At 40.4% G+C, this 16,923-nt stretch overlaps 2 protein-coding genes across 2 annotated transcripts; both read right to left on the reverse strand.

Annotated features, from left to right (window-relative positions):
• Positions 1-429: 429 nt before the first annotated feature.
• Positions 430-3,143, reverse strand: cfl1l (cofilin 1 (non-muscle), like). Its single transcript, XM_071481193.1, has 4 exons — positions 2,990-3,143; positions 1,630-1,919; positions 1,358-1,434; positions 430-1,171 (listed from the first exon to the last, which is right to left on the reverse strand). Exons 1-4 carry the CDS (start codon positions 3,089-3,091, stop codon positions 1,056-1,058), a joined length of 585 nt encoding a protein of 194 aa, XP_071337294.1. The 5' UTR covers positions 3,092-3,143; the 3' UTR covers positions 430-1,055.
• A 5,698-nt stretch (positions 3,144-8,841) lies between these two features.
• Positions 8,842-16,761, reverse strand: LOC139623184 (calpain-2 catalytic subunit-like). The gene is made up of 21 exons (XM_071481211.1): positions 16,426-16,761; positions 16,068-16,137; positions 15,371-15,489; positions 15,143-15,276; positions 14,884-15,052; positions 14,699-14,782; positions 14,425-14,510; positions 12,556-12,630; positions 12,055-12,212; positions 11,779-11,948; positions 11,665-11,676; positions 11,313-11,524; positions 11,193-11,229; positions 11,035-11,100; positions 10,892-10,949; positions 10,722-10,786; positions 10,152-10,220; positions 9,976-10,054; positions 9,692-9,808; positions 9,545-9,603; positions 8,842-9,454 (listed from the first exon to the last, which is right to left on the reverse strand). The coding sequence occupies exons 1-21, from the start codon at positions 16,660-16,662 to the stop codon at positions 9,431-9,433; spliced, it is 2,100 nt and encodes a 699-aa protein (XP_071337312.1). The 5' UTR covers positions 16,663-16,761; the 3' UTR covers positions 8,842-9,430.
• Between the last annotated feature and the right edge of the window lie 162 nt (positions 16,762-16,923).

Genomic DNA, 16,923 nt, shown 5'->3' on the forward strand with positions numbered 1-16,923 from the left:
AAAAGAATTACTGTATTTCCAAACATAGGCTATATGCACACACATTCACATCTAGATAAATTCAAATGTATTATTATAGACAGCATCACTTGCAGGACTTGGTTTAACTCAAACTCAGCCTTAAGCCCAGGGTCATTCGGATGAGCCAGTAAATCTGGCCTGTCAATCTGACACCGACAGGCCCGAGGCAGAAACCTTGCAATATACATCCAAGTGCTACGACCACCCCCCACCTAGCTCTTAATTATAGCCTCCATCCGCAGTAAACATGGGTCACTGACTGACTTGCAAAAACATGGCACTGATAAAGGCCAAAGTACCAGTAACATCTTGTCAATCATGAAATTAAAACATTTAAAAATCAAGATTTGATTTGATATATTTGATTTTTTAAAAAAAAACAAAACAAAAAAAACAAAAAAACAAAAAAACGATTGCATTGAATTTATTTGACAATACTCAGACAATGCTCTGACTGCTGCATTTTCATTGAAACATTTGTTTGTCTTGTAAAAGTCATTATTATAATTATTATTTATACATGTCCATCAAAGTGTAACAGTCTAGAAAAACAGATTTGTCAAACTTACAGCCTCGGTCATTTTGACCTAGTAAACTCTAATAAGGTATCCAGGATTTTTTTTTTTTTTTTTTTAATTTTACAGGATATAGATGTATGCAGTGAACAAGTCATTAACCAATCCATAATAGCAAGACAAATGGTATATACTGGAATATACAGGGTTTCAAACTGTGTATGTACATAAAAACAGCAAATGACTGATTTGAGAAGTGACAGACAAGTCAATGCATCAATGTATGGATATGTCAAATAATGAATGAAATAACATTTGAATGAGACTGATTTCACTGCCAAAATGGTGTTGACTGGACAGATAACATCAGAGTGTTACAGGAATTTAATACCATCCAGAGGCCAACCCTGACTTTTAAGCTTTGGTTTGACCCCCACCCAAAAAAAAAAAAAAAAAAAAAAAAAAAGGTTCATTTGGAGACTTGATGTCATCATCTCAAATCCCTGTAAATTGACTTTGTTAAGACTTCACAGGGTGGCCCTCAAGTTTGATTATGCCTTTCCCCATTTTTTCTGCAAAGTTATCCCTGTCCTTGAAATCTGCAATGTCGTTTATCTGCAGCTCATGTTTGATGCCTGTGGGAGACATAAGAGTTGGTTAAAAAGAGGGAGCACCATTCTTCTTGAACTTTAATGTTATCATTGTCTAGGAAAGTCTAGTTAATACAGTTACTTATTTGTACAGGGTTAAAAATGCAGGGAAATAAAGATGTGATTGTAGCATCTTAAATTGACTCAATTTAACAGAGTGGAAACATTTACCTGTCATGACCTTCTTCAGGTATTGTTTGGAGCTAGCATAGTTCATTTTGTCCTTGACAATCGCTTCTTCAGGAGCCCTGGCATGAAGAGAAATCGTCATCATTGTTTTGTCATTAAGTGTGGCACACTGGGACAGTTTACTGTAACATGATTATTCTCACATGCACATAAGAATATGTATCCTCAGCAAAAGACTGGCTCTTGAAGACAGTTGCCATTAGAAAAATAAATGTAGGGGTAGTTATGCTTCAGTTGCAATTCAAAGAACCTACCACAGCACAAAGACCAGTTCTTCTTTTTTGATTGATTCCTTAGTTTCAAAGTGGCAGTCATACAGCATGTAGCGGCACTGGCGAGGGTCCATCTTGCTCAGGAAGAACTTGAATATATCCTCCTCATTGTCGATATCCTTTTGCCGGTAAGTTTGCTCTATGTTGATGTATCCATCGTTGATATAAAACGTCACCAATCTTATACGTTCCATCTGATCAGCATCACTTTTCACCACTTTCATCTCATTGATGATAACCTTCACGTCATCAGCGACTTTCACCCCAGACGCCTGTTGTGAGAAAACACAAAACATTACATGTTCGTATTTAGTAAAGAGGGAAAAAAGACAAACTTTTTTTGTCAACACTATATGTTATTAGATGCACTTCTTTGGAAGGTAGTAACCCCACAGGTCACGTATAATGTCAGAGCTAGAGAAATTCAGCTTATCGCCTGTTGCACAGACTAGTGCTTTAAGACAGATCAAAAGAGAAAAATATGTATTGCTTTTGTAACTTACATTTACTTAAATTGTACCATTGCAACTGTAAGATCTTGTATTTGAATGATAATAAGAATAAGTAAGTGCAAAGAAGATGCAACTGCCTAAATTTCAATTTTAATAATGTGATTTACTAAGTTCAGCACCAAGTCTAATTTGGCAGTTAAGAGTATAAATTCTCGTCAGGTGACAAAGTGATGAAATACTGTCACAGTATGAACACTGAAGATACTGATTTGGGCCTTGGCTCTCATTCGAGCAGATGATGTTCACTTGTACTTTGGTTTTGACACGGAAAGCAGAACTGAAAGATGAAGAAACAGGAAGTTCTTCAAAACTAGAGTTTGGAGAGAACTGTTAACGCTATTTAGGCAGTTCAGTGTGCAATGTTGAAAAAGCTTTTTGAAGCGGTGGCGTACCATGAGTGAAGCTTCCCTATGAATTTTCAAGGCCTTGGCTCTGTCACATTCCAGTCATTGTGGAACAAGTTCGCACAAGAAAGACCGCCCCAAGGGACTCTCTCAGAACAAGTTTGAAGCACGAACAAAGCTCCCTCCATTTTGGAGGCAAAACCACACCTTGAACAATCCCTTTCAAACACCAGACTCTCTTTTCACTCAGCAAACTTTTTTCCCCCTCAAAAAACATCAAACATCAACCTTACACTCTACATATTCAGACAACCAGGCGTCTCTGAGTTTATACATCTTGTCTTTTCACAAATATTGTTAAAATGAGGACATGGCATTTCAAAACTCCATCATCTCTAGATTACGTGTCCAGCGGTGATCACAAAGAAGCTGTTCACTGACACAGCACAAGTCCATCCAACCAAATTCTTTGTGAAAGCTACTCACCATTTTGCTTGTGATGTGTGAAGGAGCAGGCAGCAGAGGAAAAATGGCAGCAGCAGTCAAAATGCTGAGGGGGTCATAAGGAAGGAGAGCAGGTTGACTCATGGAGGAGGAGCTGTGGTCAATGAGCACACCTCCAAAAGTGGCCCCACCCCCTTCTTCCCAGGTGTGACAGTTTCAGCTGAAACCTCGGCATATGCATTTAATCACATTACATTTGAAGCCTAAATCACAATGAATATATATGCTTCATTTTCTGGCAGAGTACAAACATTTTTCTCGCCCTGTCCACCTGCTTTAGTTTGGCAGAGGTAGAGATTTTCCTGTTTTTAGGTAGAGGTCCCAGGTGAGCTTGAGCCAGTCATGGGTGGGAGAGGCACTTAACACCCTTATATGGAGAACAAACCTGTCCACATTTTTAACTCATCTGCTGCTGAGATGCAGTTCAATGGCCTTATAAGGTAAAAGGTAGGATGAGTGCACAGATGTGCCAAAAGGATTTATCTGTCTACCTGTGGGAAGAGAGCTGTTACGTCTCCAGCAGATTCCAGTAGTCAGTAGTCAGATGTCCAAGAACATGACTGGTTTCAATCCAGTTTGAGGCTAAAGCCAGCAAACGTTACACATATTTACCACCTAAGACCATCCAGCAGGATGATATGAACTTCAAGTGTAAATTTTTAATTGTTGGATCAGTTTTCATAGATGTTTCTCAAAGTTACATTCTGTGAGGACTGACCACAGGAATTACATGCATAAATGACACCCAGGTACGTTGCTGTTGAAAAAAAAACTGCATTGACTCAAAGACTGCAAAGAAAAATAAAAAGACAAGGGTTTGATGCCAGTCAGATCTTCATCAGGTCAAAAAAGAAAACAAGAAACAAAACGGAAAATGCATTTAAACTGATATTCTAATTATTCTTTTCCATGTCTGTCTTTAGCACAATAAAACCCGGAGCTTCTCTGTAAAGTCCAGGAATGTAGCTAGCTAGGAATTAGGGGCCCAGGTCACAGGAGGGGAACCTTGGCCCCCTGCCACTTTCCTCTGGTGCCAGACCACACCTTTTCCAATGGTGGAAAGCAACTAAGTGCATTTAAGCAAGTAAAATGCTCACATGTAATTTAAGGGAAATTGTATGTGACTGTGAATTTCCATTTTCTTCTGCTTTACACTTTTACTCAACTACATTTATAGTATAAGTTTAATTATGCAACCTTGTGAGGCAGCTTAATTTATCACAAGTGAGAATCCATCTTGTCCAACTCCTAGCTATTCGCAGCATGACACAGTGGTTCAGACCAATCAGGGTCCAATGTGGGAGGAACTGCTGGCAACTGTGGGCGTGGCTAAGGTGTGATGACAGCGATAAGCACGGCCACTCCTAAAGAGGTTAGTATAGATGCCGCTATATCATCAATTATACTTCTAGTTCTACTTGTAACAGAGTATTTATTTTCATTACATGTACAGTATATATTTCTATTTTTACTTAAGTAAAAGATCTTAAGACCTGAATTACAATCATGCAATTTGGAAAGACACCTTATAATACCTTACAGTCCTGTTCCAAGTCTGTAAGTGGAGGACAGTTTTGCACAAGTACGACCCTGCCAAATTAGATTAGATTTTCTCTATTTTCTGGGTGTTTTACTTTACTGTTCCTTTAGAATTACATAAGATTATATAAAAGATGGTTGGTAACACCCTGACGTATGAGCAGAGATCTAAAATACAGCACATGAATAAGTAGAGCCCATCTTCTCCTCTCTGTGTTATGCCCAATATAGTTACATTAGACTATGTCATGTTAGTCATCACTTCCAACTAAACACTCTAACTAACTAACTAACTAAATATTTAGGGGTCACACATGCAGACATAAAAAAAAATTTCTTCAGCACCCTAATGAGGCAAAATGTATAATCCAACATTTGCAATGCAACCCTGCTGCTGCTGTAACAACATGTTTTTGTTGGAAACACTAAATGAAAAATACTTCCAATGACAGAAAGAGTCATTTTCCATGTAAACTGCTGAACTGGCTCATTGGCAAATGAGAAAATAATATTCTTAATCTTTTTTGATGGTTTAGCTCATTTTGCTGGAGAATTTAGTACATAACAAACCCCTCCTCCCCACGAGAGTGACTATTTTTAAATACAGATACTCTGCTTCAGCATCACAGTAGCTTTGCTTCCTCTGTGATGATTAGAAGTTTACAGAGTCAGAGGCCCGTCCCACATCCTGTTTTACAAAAAGCAGGGTGCCTAAATGTCAGCATGTCAGAGCTTACCAGCTAATACTTGCATGGCAAGCACCGGAATCTGTGACTGCTAAAGAAAAACAGAAATATCATCAATATATGTCAAACTTTTGTCAGTCTGTTTCACAAAAATAAGAGAGTTATCCACAGAAAGCTCTTATTTGGTGGCTTGAGGGTTGTTCTTTTAATAATCCTAACCATGGTAAGGCCTGGCTACGAGAGCTAACAGCCTCCAGCAGCAGCTTTTCAGAGTAGTAAAAGGGGAAATATAACCCTCAACCACACAGGACAGGAAATGGCTGCTTCATAGCTCTGTGTGAGCTGAAAACTTCATGCTGCTGCAAGCACATTGCAGTTTTGACCACAACCCAGGCAGTGACGTCAAAGCAGCGAACCCAAATCTATGAGAACTCTGACCTCTACTGGTAAATTACTGAAAAACTACTGCACTGAATTTGCGTGTTAACACCTGCCACCAAAGACCAGGGCTGGTATGACGAGTTAAATTCAGGTGCCAAACTTCTTAAAGAAAGACAATGACTAAGACAGGAAATGTTTTTCGGCTTGACTCCTTTTTGTTTTGGAGAGAAACAACATCAATTAAACACACTTTAAACACTCTAATTAACATACAAACATTTTGAAGGACCTCCACAGATGGTTTTAAATCGGTTCCTATGTTCCTCTTAAATTCACTTAAGATTTTGATGAATTATTTTCCATATAAGCCTATTGCACATATTAAAGGATATTTAGCAAATACAGATATTGTCAACATAAATTGCTGTGAAATATCTATAAACCTTCCTCTTGCATGGTGCAGTATATTGAAGCATACAGGTGCTGGTCATATAATTAGAATATCATGAAAAAGTTGATTTATTTCAGTAATTCCATTCAAAAAGTGAAACTTGTATATTATATTCATTCATTACACACAGACTGATATATTTCAAATGCGTATTTCTTTTAATTTTGATGATTATAACTGACAACTAATGAAAATCCCAAATTCAGTATCTCAGAAAATTAGAATATTACTTAAGACCAATACTAAAAAAGGATTTTTAGAAATGTTGGCCAACTGAAAAGTATGAACATGAAAAGTATGAGCGTGTACAGCACCCAATACTTGGTTGGGGCTCCTTTTGCCTGAGTTACTGCAGCAATGCGGCGTGGCATGGAGTCGATCAGTCTGTGGCACTGCTCAGGTGTTATGAGAGCCCAGGTTGCTCTGATAGTGGCCTTCAGCTCTTCTGCATTGTTGGGTCTGGCATTTCGCATCTTCCTCTTCACAATACCCCGTAGATTTTCTATGGGGTTAAGGTCAGGCGAGTTTGCTGGCCAATTAAGAACAGGGATACCATGGTCCTTAAACCAGGTACTGGTAGCTTTGGCACTGTGTGCAGGTGCCAAGTCCTGTTGGAAAATGAAATCTGCATCTCCATAAAGTTGGTCAGCAGCAGGAAGCATGAAGTGCTCTAAAACGTCTTGGTAGACGGCTGCGTTGACCTTGGACCTCAGAAAACACAGTGGACCAACACCAGCAGATGGCATGGCACCCAAACCATCACTGACTGTGGAAACTTTACACTGGACCTCAAGCAACATGGATTCTGTGCCTCTCCTCTCTTCCTCCAGACTCTGGGACCTTGATTTCCAAAGGAAATGCAAAATTTACTTTCATCAGAGGACATAACTTTGGACCACTCAGCAGCAGTCCAGTCCTTTTTGTCTTTACCCCAGGCGAGACACTTCTGACGCTGTCTCTTGTTCAAGAGTGGCTTGACACAAGGAGTGCGACAGCTGAAACCCATGTCTTGCATACGTCTGTGCGTGGTGGTTCTTGAAGCGCTGACTCCAGCTGCAGTCCACTCTTTGTGAATCTCCCCCACATTTTTGAATGGGTTTTGTTTCACAATCCTCTCCAGGGTGCGGTTATCCCTATTGCTTGTACACTTTTTTCTACCACATCTTTTCCTTCCCTTCGCCTCTCTATTAATGTGCTTGGACACAGAGCCCTGTGAACAGCCAGCCTCTTTAGCAGTGACCTTTTGTGTCTTGCCCTCCTTGTGCAAGGTGTCAATGGTCGTCTTTTGGACAACTGTCAGGTCAGCCGTCTTCCCCATGATTGTGTAGCTACAGAACTAGACTGAGACCAGTTAAAGGCCTTTGCAGGTGTTTTGAGTGAATTAGCTGATTAGAGTGTGGCACCAGGTGTCTTCAATATTGAACCTTTTCACAATATTCAAATTTTCTGAGATACTGAATTTGTGGTTTTCATTAATTGTCAGTTATAATCATCAAAATTAAAAGAAATAAACACTTGACATATATCAGTCTGTGTGGAATGAATGTATACATTATACAAGTTTCACTTTTTGAATGGAATTACTGAAATAAATCAACTTTTTCATGATATTCTAATTATATGACCAGCACCTGTATATCATTTGGGTACAATGAACAAAGTGTAGTCTTAATCATCAAGTGTGTTGCTGAATCACATTTGGAGGCTTCCTGTTGGCTGAGTCACTGTAGTTGTCACTTAAGAATCACACTTAAACTTTGCTAAAGTTGTTTTTAGCTTCTTTATATGAGGATTATGAGTCCTAATGTTTTACTTGAGTCTTTTGGCTCATAAATCAAAGTAAGAAAGTTTTTTAAGACCATGTCTTCGACAGCCTGCTTTCAGCCTTCACTCAGATTTGGGTTGGTTTGTAAAGAGTAACTCTACACTAAGTTTTGCATGGAGACAAACCATTCTTGTTCTCACCTCAGTTCAAGTTTCAGGTCTGTTGGACTATTGTTGGGTGTGGTCAGTTATATTTCCTCAGTTGACTATTATATATATTATAGTTTCAATTAGTAGACATGGTTTGGTTTGCTTCACAACAACTGGATACAGTGAAATAATTATTTTTGTATGTTTATGCAAAGAAACTTTTACCAAAGGGAGGAGATGCCACATAGAGCTATGATAGATGTCAGATTTTCCAAAGTCCTTTAAATTTCTTTGATCGGAGATATCATCAGTCAAAATTCTTGCATGCATTAAAAGAGTAGCTGAATTTTGAGGAATATACTTTTTTGCTTCCTTGCTAAGAACTAGCTAAGAATGATACCACTTTCATGAAAACAGCTAGCTGGGCACTGTGGAAATGTAAAAACACACACACAGACACACACACACACACATGCACACACACACACTCACACACAGACACAGACACATTTCCTGAATCCATACAAAAAAGTGTTAAAATGACAAGTTGTGATTTTATGGTGGGTAATGTTCAGATGCAGTGATCCTAACATCGTTTGTACAGACTAAACAAATGAGATAAAACTTGGTAATTAGTGAGCTTGAGAGGTGCTGATTGGACTGTTTGGACAGAACCAGGCTACCAATTTTCCAGGATTTGTGCTAAGCTAAGCTAATTGGCTGCTGGCTGTAGCTGCTATTTACAATACTGAAGTGAGAGTGGTTTCAATCCTCTCAGTTAGCTCTGAAAGAAAGTAATTAAGTGTATTTGCCAAAATGACAAACTAAGTCATTTAAGTTACTACTTGAAAAAACAGAGGATATACAGTCTGTATATATATATTTTAATGAGTACTAAATAACCACATTGGCTGTATCTTAAATCACTCACTACTCTCTATATAGTGTCCACTATATAGGAGATTCACAATTTTGTAGTGCTGTCCAAATGTGTAATGATAACCATATATAGTGGACTCACAGTATCCCACAATGCATCATGAAAAGTAGTAAACAACCTGTGTTAACAACCTGTGGTTACCAACCAAGTAATATAGACCATCATGCATTGCGCTGAAAGAAGGATAAAACAACGCAGAGAAAATTACCTGGGCAGTGTCCAAAAGTTTTTTTTGATTTTACCAATGAGCTCACTAATTAGTCCTCTACATAGGAATCTCTGGAGAGTAATTAGTGTGAAGTGAATGAGTGAGTGATTTTGGACACAACTATTTATATTTATTACGTTTCTGAATAATCAAACCATCAGTAAATATTTTCTCTCAATATTAGTTGTATGAGTTAAGTTGTACAAAAGGCACAAACTGACATGCACTTGAAAACATGTAGCTAAATATTCAGATCTCATGACTCTTCAACCCAAGTCTGGATTCTTCAACCGTCAGAGCTCCTCTACACCATCGTCAGATTCAACCACTGTCGATAGAAACACAGGCACAAGTCACTTTGTGATTCATAAACTCTCACTCCATATTGTTGTTTCATTTTCAAAAAACAGACTCTTACCTCCACAAAACCCAGCTCTATCTCACCAGACTGATCCTTGTCCAGGGTCTTGAAAGTGTCTGTTGTAAACAAAGTAAACATCAGGACTCTACATGATGTCTGCATGGGCAGTCAGATAGAAATATGGTGACAAGGACAAAAACTCACTGAAGAGTGACTCTAAGCGAACCAGGCAGCCCACAAAGTTGTCAAAGTCAATGCTCAGGTTTGGATCACTGTAGCGGGCCACGATTATCTGATGCAGAGGGTTGTTGAGAGAGAAACCTGTCAAAATGAGAGAAAAACACAAAGACGTTCACACTAAATACAGACTGTAACATGCAAATCTTTGAGTTTACTCAGATCTCACCATCATCAACTACTCTCTTAAGTGTTAGAGAAACAAGTGTGAAGTGTTGAGAACACAAAATACAATGAACCAGACTTCTCACCAGCAGCCTCAACAGCCATCCGCATCTCAGAGGAACTCATACAGCCACTTTGGTCCACATCTCTCTCTTTGTACAGGTCCTAATGGAGAGCCCAACACATTAATAAGTTCGACTGATAATCTACTGTATGTTACACATGGTACGTTAATGTCATTACAAACAAACAAGGAACACACCAAGAACTTTTCAATCTTTGACCACAGGATCTTAAATTCGACCAGTCCCAGCTTGCCGCTTCCATCTTTCTTTGAAGAGCGTGTTAAGGAAAATTGCAAAACACCCCCACACAGAGTGATGTGTGGCATTCTCTGGCCCTCTGACAGACATGACAGTGCTTGTGGATCCGTCAGTAAACTCATGCTGTGCAGCCAAACTTACACTCAGAGCACTAATGTAAATTCTATAGTGCAGATCCAGAGAGCCAAAGAAATTTCCAAAGATACCAAATATGTCAGGCTTACCCTTAGGTGTTTGCCTTAATTTGTGAGCTTTGGAGATTCTGCTAAGTGACCCCCCCCCCCCCCCCCCCTTCTTTTCAGTGCTTATGTCAAGCTAAGCTAGCTGGCTGCTGATTGTGACTCTATACTGCATTTTTGTGTAAGGCATCAACCTTCTTATCTAAATCTTGGCAAGAAAGTGTATTTCCCAAAATGGAGCACTATGTCTTTCAAACAACTTAAGAGGTTAAAGAGATTAGAGATCTTGTGAATTTTTCCGACATAACTAAGAATAGAAAGGAAGGATACGTCCAGCAGATTGACCATGTTGCGGCAGGTCACCAGGGTGAACCCATTGGTTTTGATGTCATCTCCTGAGAACGAATAAAACACAGGGACACATTACTGTGAGAGTCAGAGTCACATTAATGCACATACTGAACATGCCTTAAAGAGGAGAAAGAAATCATTTCTCTTACGCTTCGCCACCACTCTGTTGAGGATTCTCTGCAGCTCGAACACAGAAATCTCCACGTCCTAAGAAGCACACAGATGCTGTATAAATCACTGGAACAACAACTGGAGACCATGAGGTGATGTATCAAATCTTAAGCTTACTCACATGTCCAGCAATTTGTCCGAACAGTCTCTTGAATCTGTCACTGATGTCGTCTTCATCAATGTCAATCTGGAGATGACAAGGTAATCATTTTTTCTTCCTAAAATGTTTCTTCCTAAATATTAATTTTAAAAAGCATACGTCGAGGGATATGACTTTACCTGCTCAACATGGCAGTCCACGGGATCATCAATCTCTCTGAAAGCAAGAAGTCACATTTCTATGGTCATTTTGAGCACTTTGTAACTATGACATTGCGCTTATTTGTGAAACAAACATACTGGAAATCAGCCTGTTTCTCAGAGAACACCCGCATGTAAAAGTCTCCATTCTTGTTGGGCTCAAAGGTGGAGGGGATGATGAGGTATTCTCCAGGGGGAAGACAGAAACGGTTGCACACTTCCCGCAGGTTGATGAAGGTCTCGGAGCGTGCCGCTGAACAGTTGTACAGGAAGAAGTTTTTCTTCAGGTGCACTTGCCGTTTGCCAGAGTACTGGAAAATGACACATGCATTGTGTAAATATCTGTGTGACAGTTTGAATTTTCACAGCTCAATATTGAATAATGAACAGATCCTTTGAATACTCATGAAAAACGAGGGCTCATGAAGTGTCTCCGTCCTTGCATACATACCTCCTCAGGCAGCTAGAAAAAGATTAAAAAGAACAAATGTAAGAAGAGGTGAAAAACTCTCCAATACATTCTCCACTAACACAAGTATTATTACAGACACTGGCAGCTTCTTACCTCATAGATGGCAAAGCCGATGGTCTCCATGTCCTCCCCCATTTTCCTCATACGGCGCTTGTTCTTCTGCATCAAGCCCACAATGAAGGTGCAGCCCTCGTCACCATCATCAGGGTCGTCGTCCACCTCATCCAGCTTAATGACAAACTGAGGATTCATCCAGAAGGAATCTAGGAAAGGGAAGCAATGGTTAGTAGGGTCTGTATGTTTGTTTATGACACATATAAACCAGCACTGGATTTAAATCTGACGGGAAGACTGTGAAACTGGTTGTACTTGGATAGTTTCTGCAGCCACCAGCTGACACGCCCCTTCTCCATGTGTCTTCAAACTCTGACTCCGCCCATTTCTTGTACTCGTCTGTGAGAGCATCAGGGGTGAGGTTGCAGATCTCGAGGCGAGAATATTGGCGAAGGAAGTCAGAAAATGACATCCTGTGGAAAAGGAGTATGATGACAAATGACATCTTTTTATGCTAGAAATCCAGGGTATTTGTTTGCCTTCTTGACATTGTGACCTTTGACCTTCACACTGCTTACTCTAATGTAATACAGGAACTTACAAAAAAGTTCATGTCACTCAATAGTTGTGAGTTTTCCCTTTATAACATAATTCAAAAAATGGATACACCATGGTTATTTCCCATTTGCTGTTGCATCGTTGCCAATAGCTCTGGATAATGCACTGGGATTCACCTGTATCTGCAGTATTTATTTCAGCATTGTAAACCTATGCTTGGTGTATGGACTTTGGTGAAGTGGTTTCGGTGAGAATTACCAGAACTCCCCGTCCTCAGAACGGTTGGTCAGCCTCTTCCGATCATCAGCACTCACGTATCTCCATTCAGATGAACTAGAAAAAAAGAAAGATACAGAAAATAAACTACAGAACGTGCACAAATAAACAGGCTCACCCCTTGGCAGTGGCGATTCTAGAGTCAGCTGGGTTCCTTGGCAAAGTTTTGCCAGGAGTGCCATCAGAAGTTATCATCATGATGTAATAAATAATGTGACATTTTTATTTTAAATGTTTACATTAGTAGTATTTTCAAAATATAGATGTAAAGAACATGAAAAACCTTGTAATTTTCATATTATAGGTTATAAAGAACCATAAAACGCTAAACAAATAACTAAATAACTTCAATGTTGGTACATTGTAAATAACCCACATAATAAGACCTGTGCTCATCAACACAGAAAGACCCTTTATGGTGGTTTCCTCCTGAGCAGTGTTGGAAACTGAGCTCAGTATGTGCAGACTTTACTGAAAATAGTTGGCATCACTGCTTCTGAGATGACATTGCAAATCATCCATTGGTTGTTTCAGGGGGAGGAAGCTGCATTTTGAGACATTGCTGTGGAGTTAAGTTTATCTACCCTCAGGGGCCCCCTAACAGCCTGGGGCCCCAAGCAGTTGCCCGCCTTGTCTGTTCACAAGCTGTGCTTCTGCCCTTTGAGCTAACACAGTCAGGTGTTAGTTATCAACTGGAAGTATGGGCAGGCAGAGGTGGTCCGGAGCTATAGTGAATGCCACACGCTCCTCCACCCAAACCGTGAGCACAAAAACAAGCTTTAAAGCCAGAGTCTGTGTAACAGCCTTCTTTTACAACAGGATTTACCAGCCATTCCGATGGGTGTGTTCATACGTCTCTCTGTGTTACATGCATTTTGAAACAAACAACCAACACCTACTAACCTTGAAACCTCAAAACAAAGGATATAAATGTTTCACTTAGGCTGGGTCCTCTTGCATGTATGAACAACACAAGAGGCGTTAAAGCCCATTTACAAGAGTTGGAAGCAATTTCAATGAAATTCAATTTTTAATTGATACTCTTTTCACAGCTCCATAGCCCACAAAAGTAAACCACAAAATTAAGCTGAGGCTGATGGGAATGTCACTAGTTCACCAAAGTTATTACAATTCATCCTCTGGTGAACTTGAATGTCTGCACCAATTTGATGGCAATCCATTCAAATGTTGTTGAGATATTTCACTCAAAACCACAAATGAGGAAGTAGTCAAAGGATCATTAAGTCATTAGACATATAATCTAGGAACCATGAATGTCCTTAAAAAATTCACACCCACTACATGTTGCATGATATATGCAAGATATTTCTTTTTTTTTAAGTTTTTTTTGGCATTTTTTGCCTTTATTGGATAGGACAGTATAGAGTGTAGGAAATGAGGGAACGGAGGGGGGGAATTGCATGCAGAGTCGGGCCAGTCAGGAGTCAAACCAGCGACTCACCTCAGAGCATATGAGCTCATGTGGTATGCACCCTAACCACTGGGTGATCAGGTCGTCCCCATGTTAAAATATTTCCAGTGAAAACTTGGTCTGCCAGTAGAATTACATGTAAACTAAGGTTATCACCAAAGTCTTTAGGATTCATCCTCTGGGGATCTTGGGTATCTGCACCAAATTTCATTGAGATATTTTAGCCTCAACCAAAGTGGTGGACTCAGTGACCAACCTACACTGATGCCCTCGAGTCACAGGCTGCTAACATGGCTCAAACCTTTCTGCAGTGGCTGCCAGTGATAACTAATAGCTAATTATTTAGAGCTAATATTAGTGTGTTTATTGTTTATTGCATTTCCTGCCATTAAAACTGCCTAAAAGTGCACAACACTCACTTGTCGCTCCAGGCTCCATTCCACTCCACCTGACCCCATGGGTTTCTAATCCTGATCAGCTGCTCCGTGCCTCCTCGGTACTCCACCTGACACAGAATAAGGTGTCAATTACCCCACCAGAAAAAAAGACAGAAAAGGGTAACCCTAAAAACAATATAAATAGAATAAAAATGGGTGAAATAAAACCTCAGCTAAACAAAGTATAGCATCTATTGCAATATGCAGCATACTTATTTGCCACGGGGGCCACCGCAGCTTACACATATTTGCTCACCTGCTCTGCTCCTGTCACTGAATATGCGTGGCCCTTCACCAGCTTGCGATGTGTGACAGCTTCAGAGTCGGCCGAGCTGGTGATCTGGGATGGAGAGGAAAAACTTGTGAGGTAAAAACAACCTGATTCCAAGAAGAGGATCCCAACCATGCTACTTGAGAGTAAAAAAGGAAAACCAAACAAACATCAATGGAGCATCCCAGAAGGGAGCCTCTGTCCAGGGCCTTCTTGATGATTTTGAAGAGATGAGGATCTGCCCTGCTCAGGTCATGCCTCTCAGCTATGCCTCCGGTGAAGTCCTCAAAACCCTCAGTGGTGCTGCCTCCAGAAAGAGCCTCGTAGCATCCATTGAGCCTGAAGGGAAAAGGATTGATAAAGAACTAGACCACAATAAGAGATGCTGAAACAGACAGAAAGGTATCCAGATGTTCTATGACTCCATACTTGGCATAGGCCTTCTCCAGCAGTGCACTCCAAAACTCTGAGCCCTCCTCTGAGTGAACAAACAGCAGCTTTCCATCTCTGGTGGGCAAACGGTCGTCGACCACCACATCCACCCACTCACCAAACTGCCAGAACTGAGAACCGGAACAAATAAAATCAAACCTGTTTGTGCCACTTCACCTCTAAAACACTGTAGCTGGGGTGTGTGTCTTATCAACAGTGCTCTACCTCAAAGTGAAAGATCCCAGCATAGTTCTCCTCGAAGCTTTGGTCATGGGGGACAACCCGGGACAAAACCTGTTTGTTGAGAGTCAAGGAAGCGATAGCTGCCAGGAGCCAGCAGTCACCTGAACACAAGCAAGAGAATAGAGGGAACTCCTGTGTAAAATCTTAAGTAACACACATGTTATAATAATTTTGTCATTGTGACACATCTCCAAAATGTAGTTGTTATGCAGTTTGCACAGGTATTCACACACACCTCAGCTGTGCAAAGAAACGACTCTCTCACATTACCCACTTTGCTCAGCAACTGCAAACATAACTCATTCTCACCCACATATACATCCACTCAGCCAGACTGGGTGTAGATGGAGAAGACTGAAGGAGTTGTTATAGGACACTTTGTGCACAGTGACAGCTGATGTCAGTGCACAGGAAGCATTACAGCCTTTAAATATCATTTTGATTTAGAATTACAAAAATACAAAAGGTTCCAGATGAGCAGGATGACAGTGAAGGATAGAGGGAAGTCAACATGAAGAGCTGTTACTGTACTCATATCTGCCAACTGTGGCATCTCAGATATGTATGCAAAGTCATTTAACTATTTTGAAATAGTTGAGGATGGAAATATATGGAAATAGATGCTGTAAATATCTGATTGTGCCATCAACATGCATTTGTGTGTGTGTGTGTGTCTCACCCAGTGCTCCTTGACAAATGTCAGTCCTGGTCGCATTTTCAACTATGAATTTTGGATTGGAACATAACTCCTGAAGAAAGAGAGGGAAAAAAATGTGTGAAACACTTTACGTACAATACACTAGAAACACTATATCTTAACTGTGCATGTCTTTACTCCTATAGCTATGATATGAAATGTATCATCTGTTGCACATATGTCTCTGTGTGTTACATGCACCTGGTGCTGACACGCTGCAGGAAAACAGTGCATTGAATCACACCCATATTAAGAATTTGGCTAAACAATACTGCAGTTTTGATCTTTTGAGGATGCAGATGTGCACCAGCAGATGTTTCCCTCTCCCTGCTGTACCTACCGTGGGTCTCATCCAGGTGATGCCCCGAACTTTGAACGAATTTGGTCCCAGTTCATTGAAGCCTAAGGATGAGGGCAGAGCCTCAAAGCAGTCATCCTCAAACAACTGTCCTTTCTCCAGACAGCTATTCCTCAGAGACTCAAAGTCCTGGTTCAAGTATTTCACCGCGTGAGAGTTGGACCCGATTCCATGTGCTCGCTCTCGGTTGTGCTGAAGCTTGGCTGCAATGCCTGACATTTTAGAGATTTGTGACACCTTCACTCTGTCTGCGACTGGTATGTCTGTGGGGTTAGACAAGCTCTGTGTGATATACACAGATCAGCTGTCTCCACACCCTCGCCAGACCAGATAGTTTGCTCTGGCTCACCTGTTTCATCCAGCCCCTTGTCTTTTGCTGGTTAAATCTCAACAATGTTTCTGCCTCATTTGGCCCCACTAAGCACCTCAGCTACTGTTAGTGCATGAAGAATTTCTTACCAGCAATTATAAACAGGGAAG

Source organism: Trachinotus anak, unplaced genomic scaffold (assembly GCF_046630095.1).
Source record: "Trachinotus anak isolate AG129_WGS33_773 ecotype Australia unplaced genomic scaffold, CSIRO_AGI_Tana_v1 ptg000007l, whole genome shotgun sequence".
NCBI lineage: Eukaryota > Metazoa > Chordata > Actinopteri > Carangiformes > Carangidae > Trachinotus > Trachinotus anak.

What these genes read in the sequence shown, in the direction of transcription:
- cfl1l (XM_071481193.1), bottom strand. Translation starts at nt 3,091, where the DNA reads ATGAGTCAACCTGCTCTCCTTCCTTATGACCCCCTCAGCATTTTGACT. An exon ending in CACACATCACAAGCAAAATG is followed by an intron (nt 1,920 to 2,989) that starts GTGAGTAGCTTT and finishes TTCTCACAACAG; the next exon opens with GCGTCTGGGGTGAAAGTCGC. An exon ending in GAACTGGTCTTTGTGCTGTG is followed by an intron (nt 1,435 to 1,629) that starts GTAGGTTCTTTG and finishes TCTTCATGCCAG; the next exon opens with GGCTCCTGAAGAAGCGATTG.
- LOC139623184 (XM_071481211.1), bottom strand. Translation starts at nt 16,662, where the DNA reads ATGTCAGGCATTGCAGCCAAGCTTCAGCACAACCGAGAGCGAGCACAT. An exon ending in TGGACTGCCATGTTGAGCAG is followed by an intron (nt 11,101 to 11,192) that starts GTAAAGTCATAT and finishes TGTCATCTCCAG; the next exon opens with ATTGACATTGATGAAGACGA. An exon ending in TAGAGCTGGGTTTTGTGGAG is followed by an intron (nt 9,455 to 9,544) that starts GTAAGAGTCTGT and finishes TTCTATCGACAG; the next exon opens with TGGTTGAATCTGACGATGGT.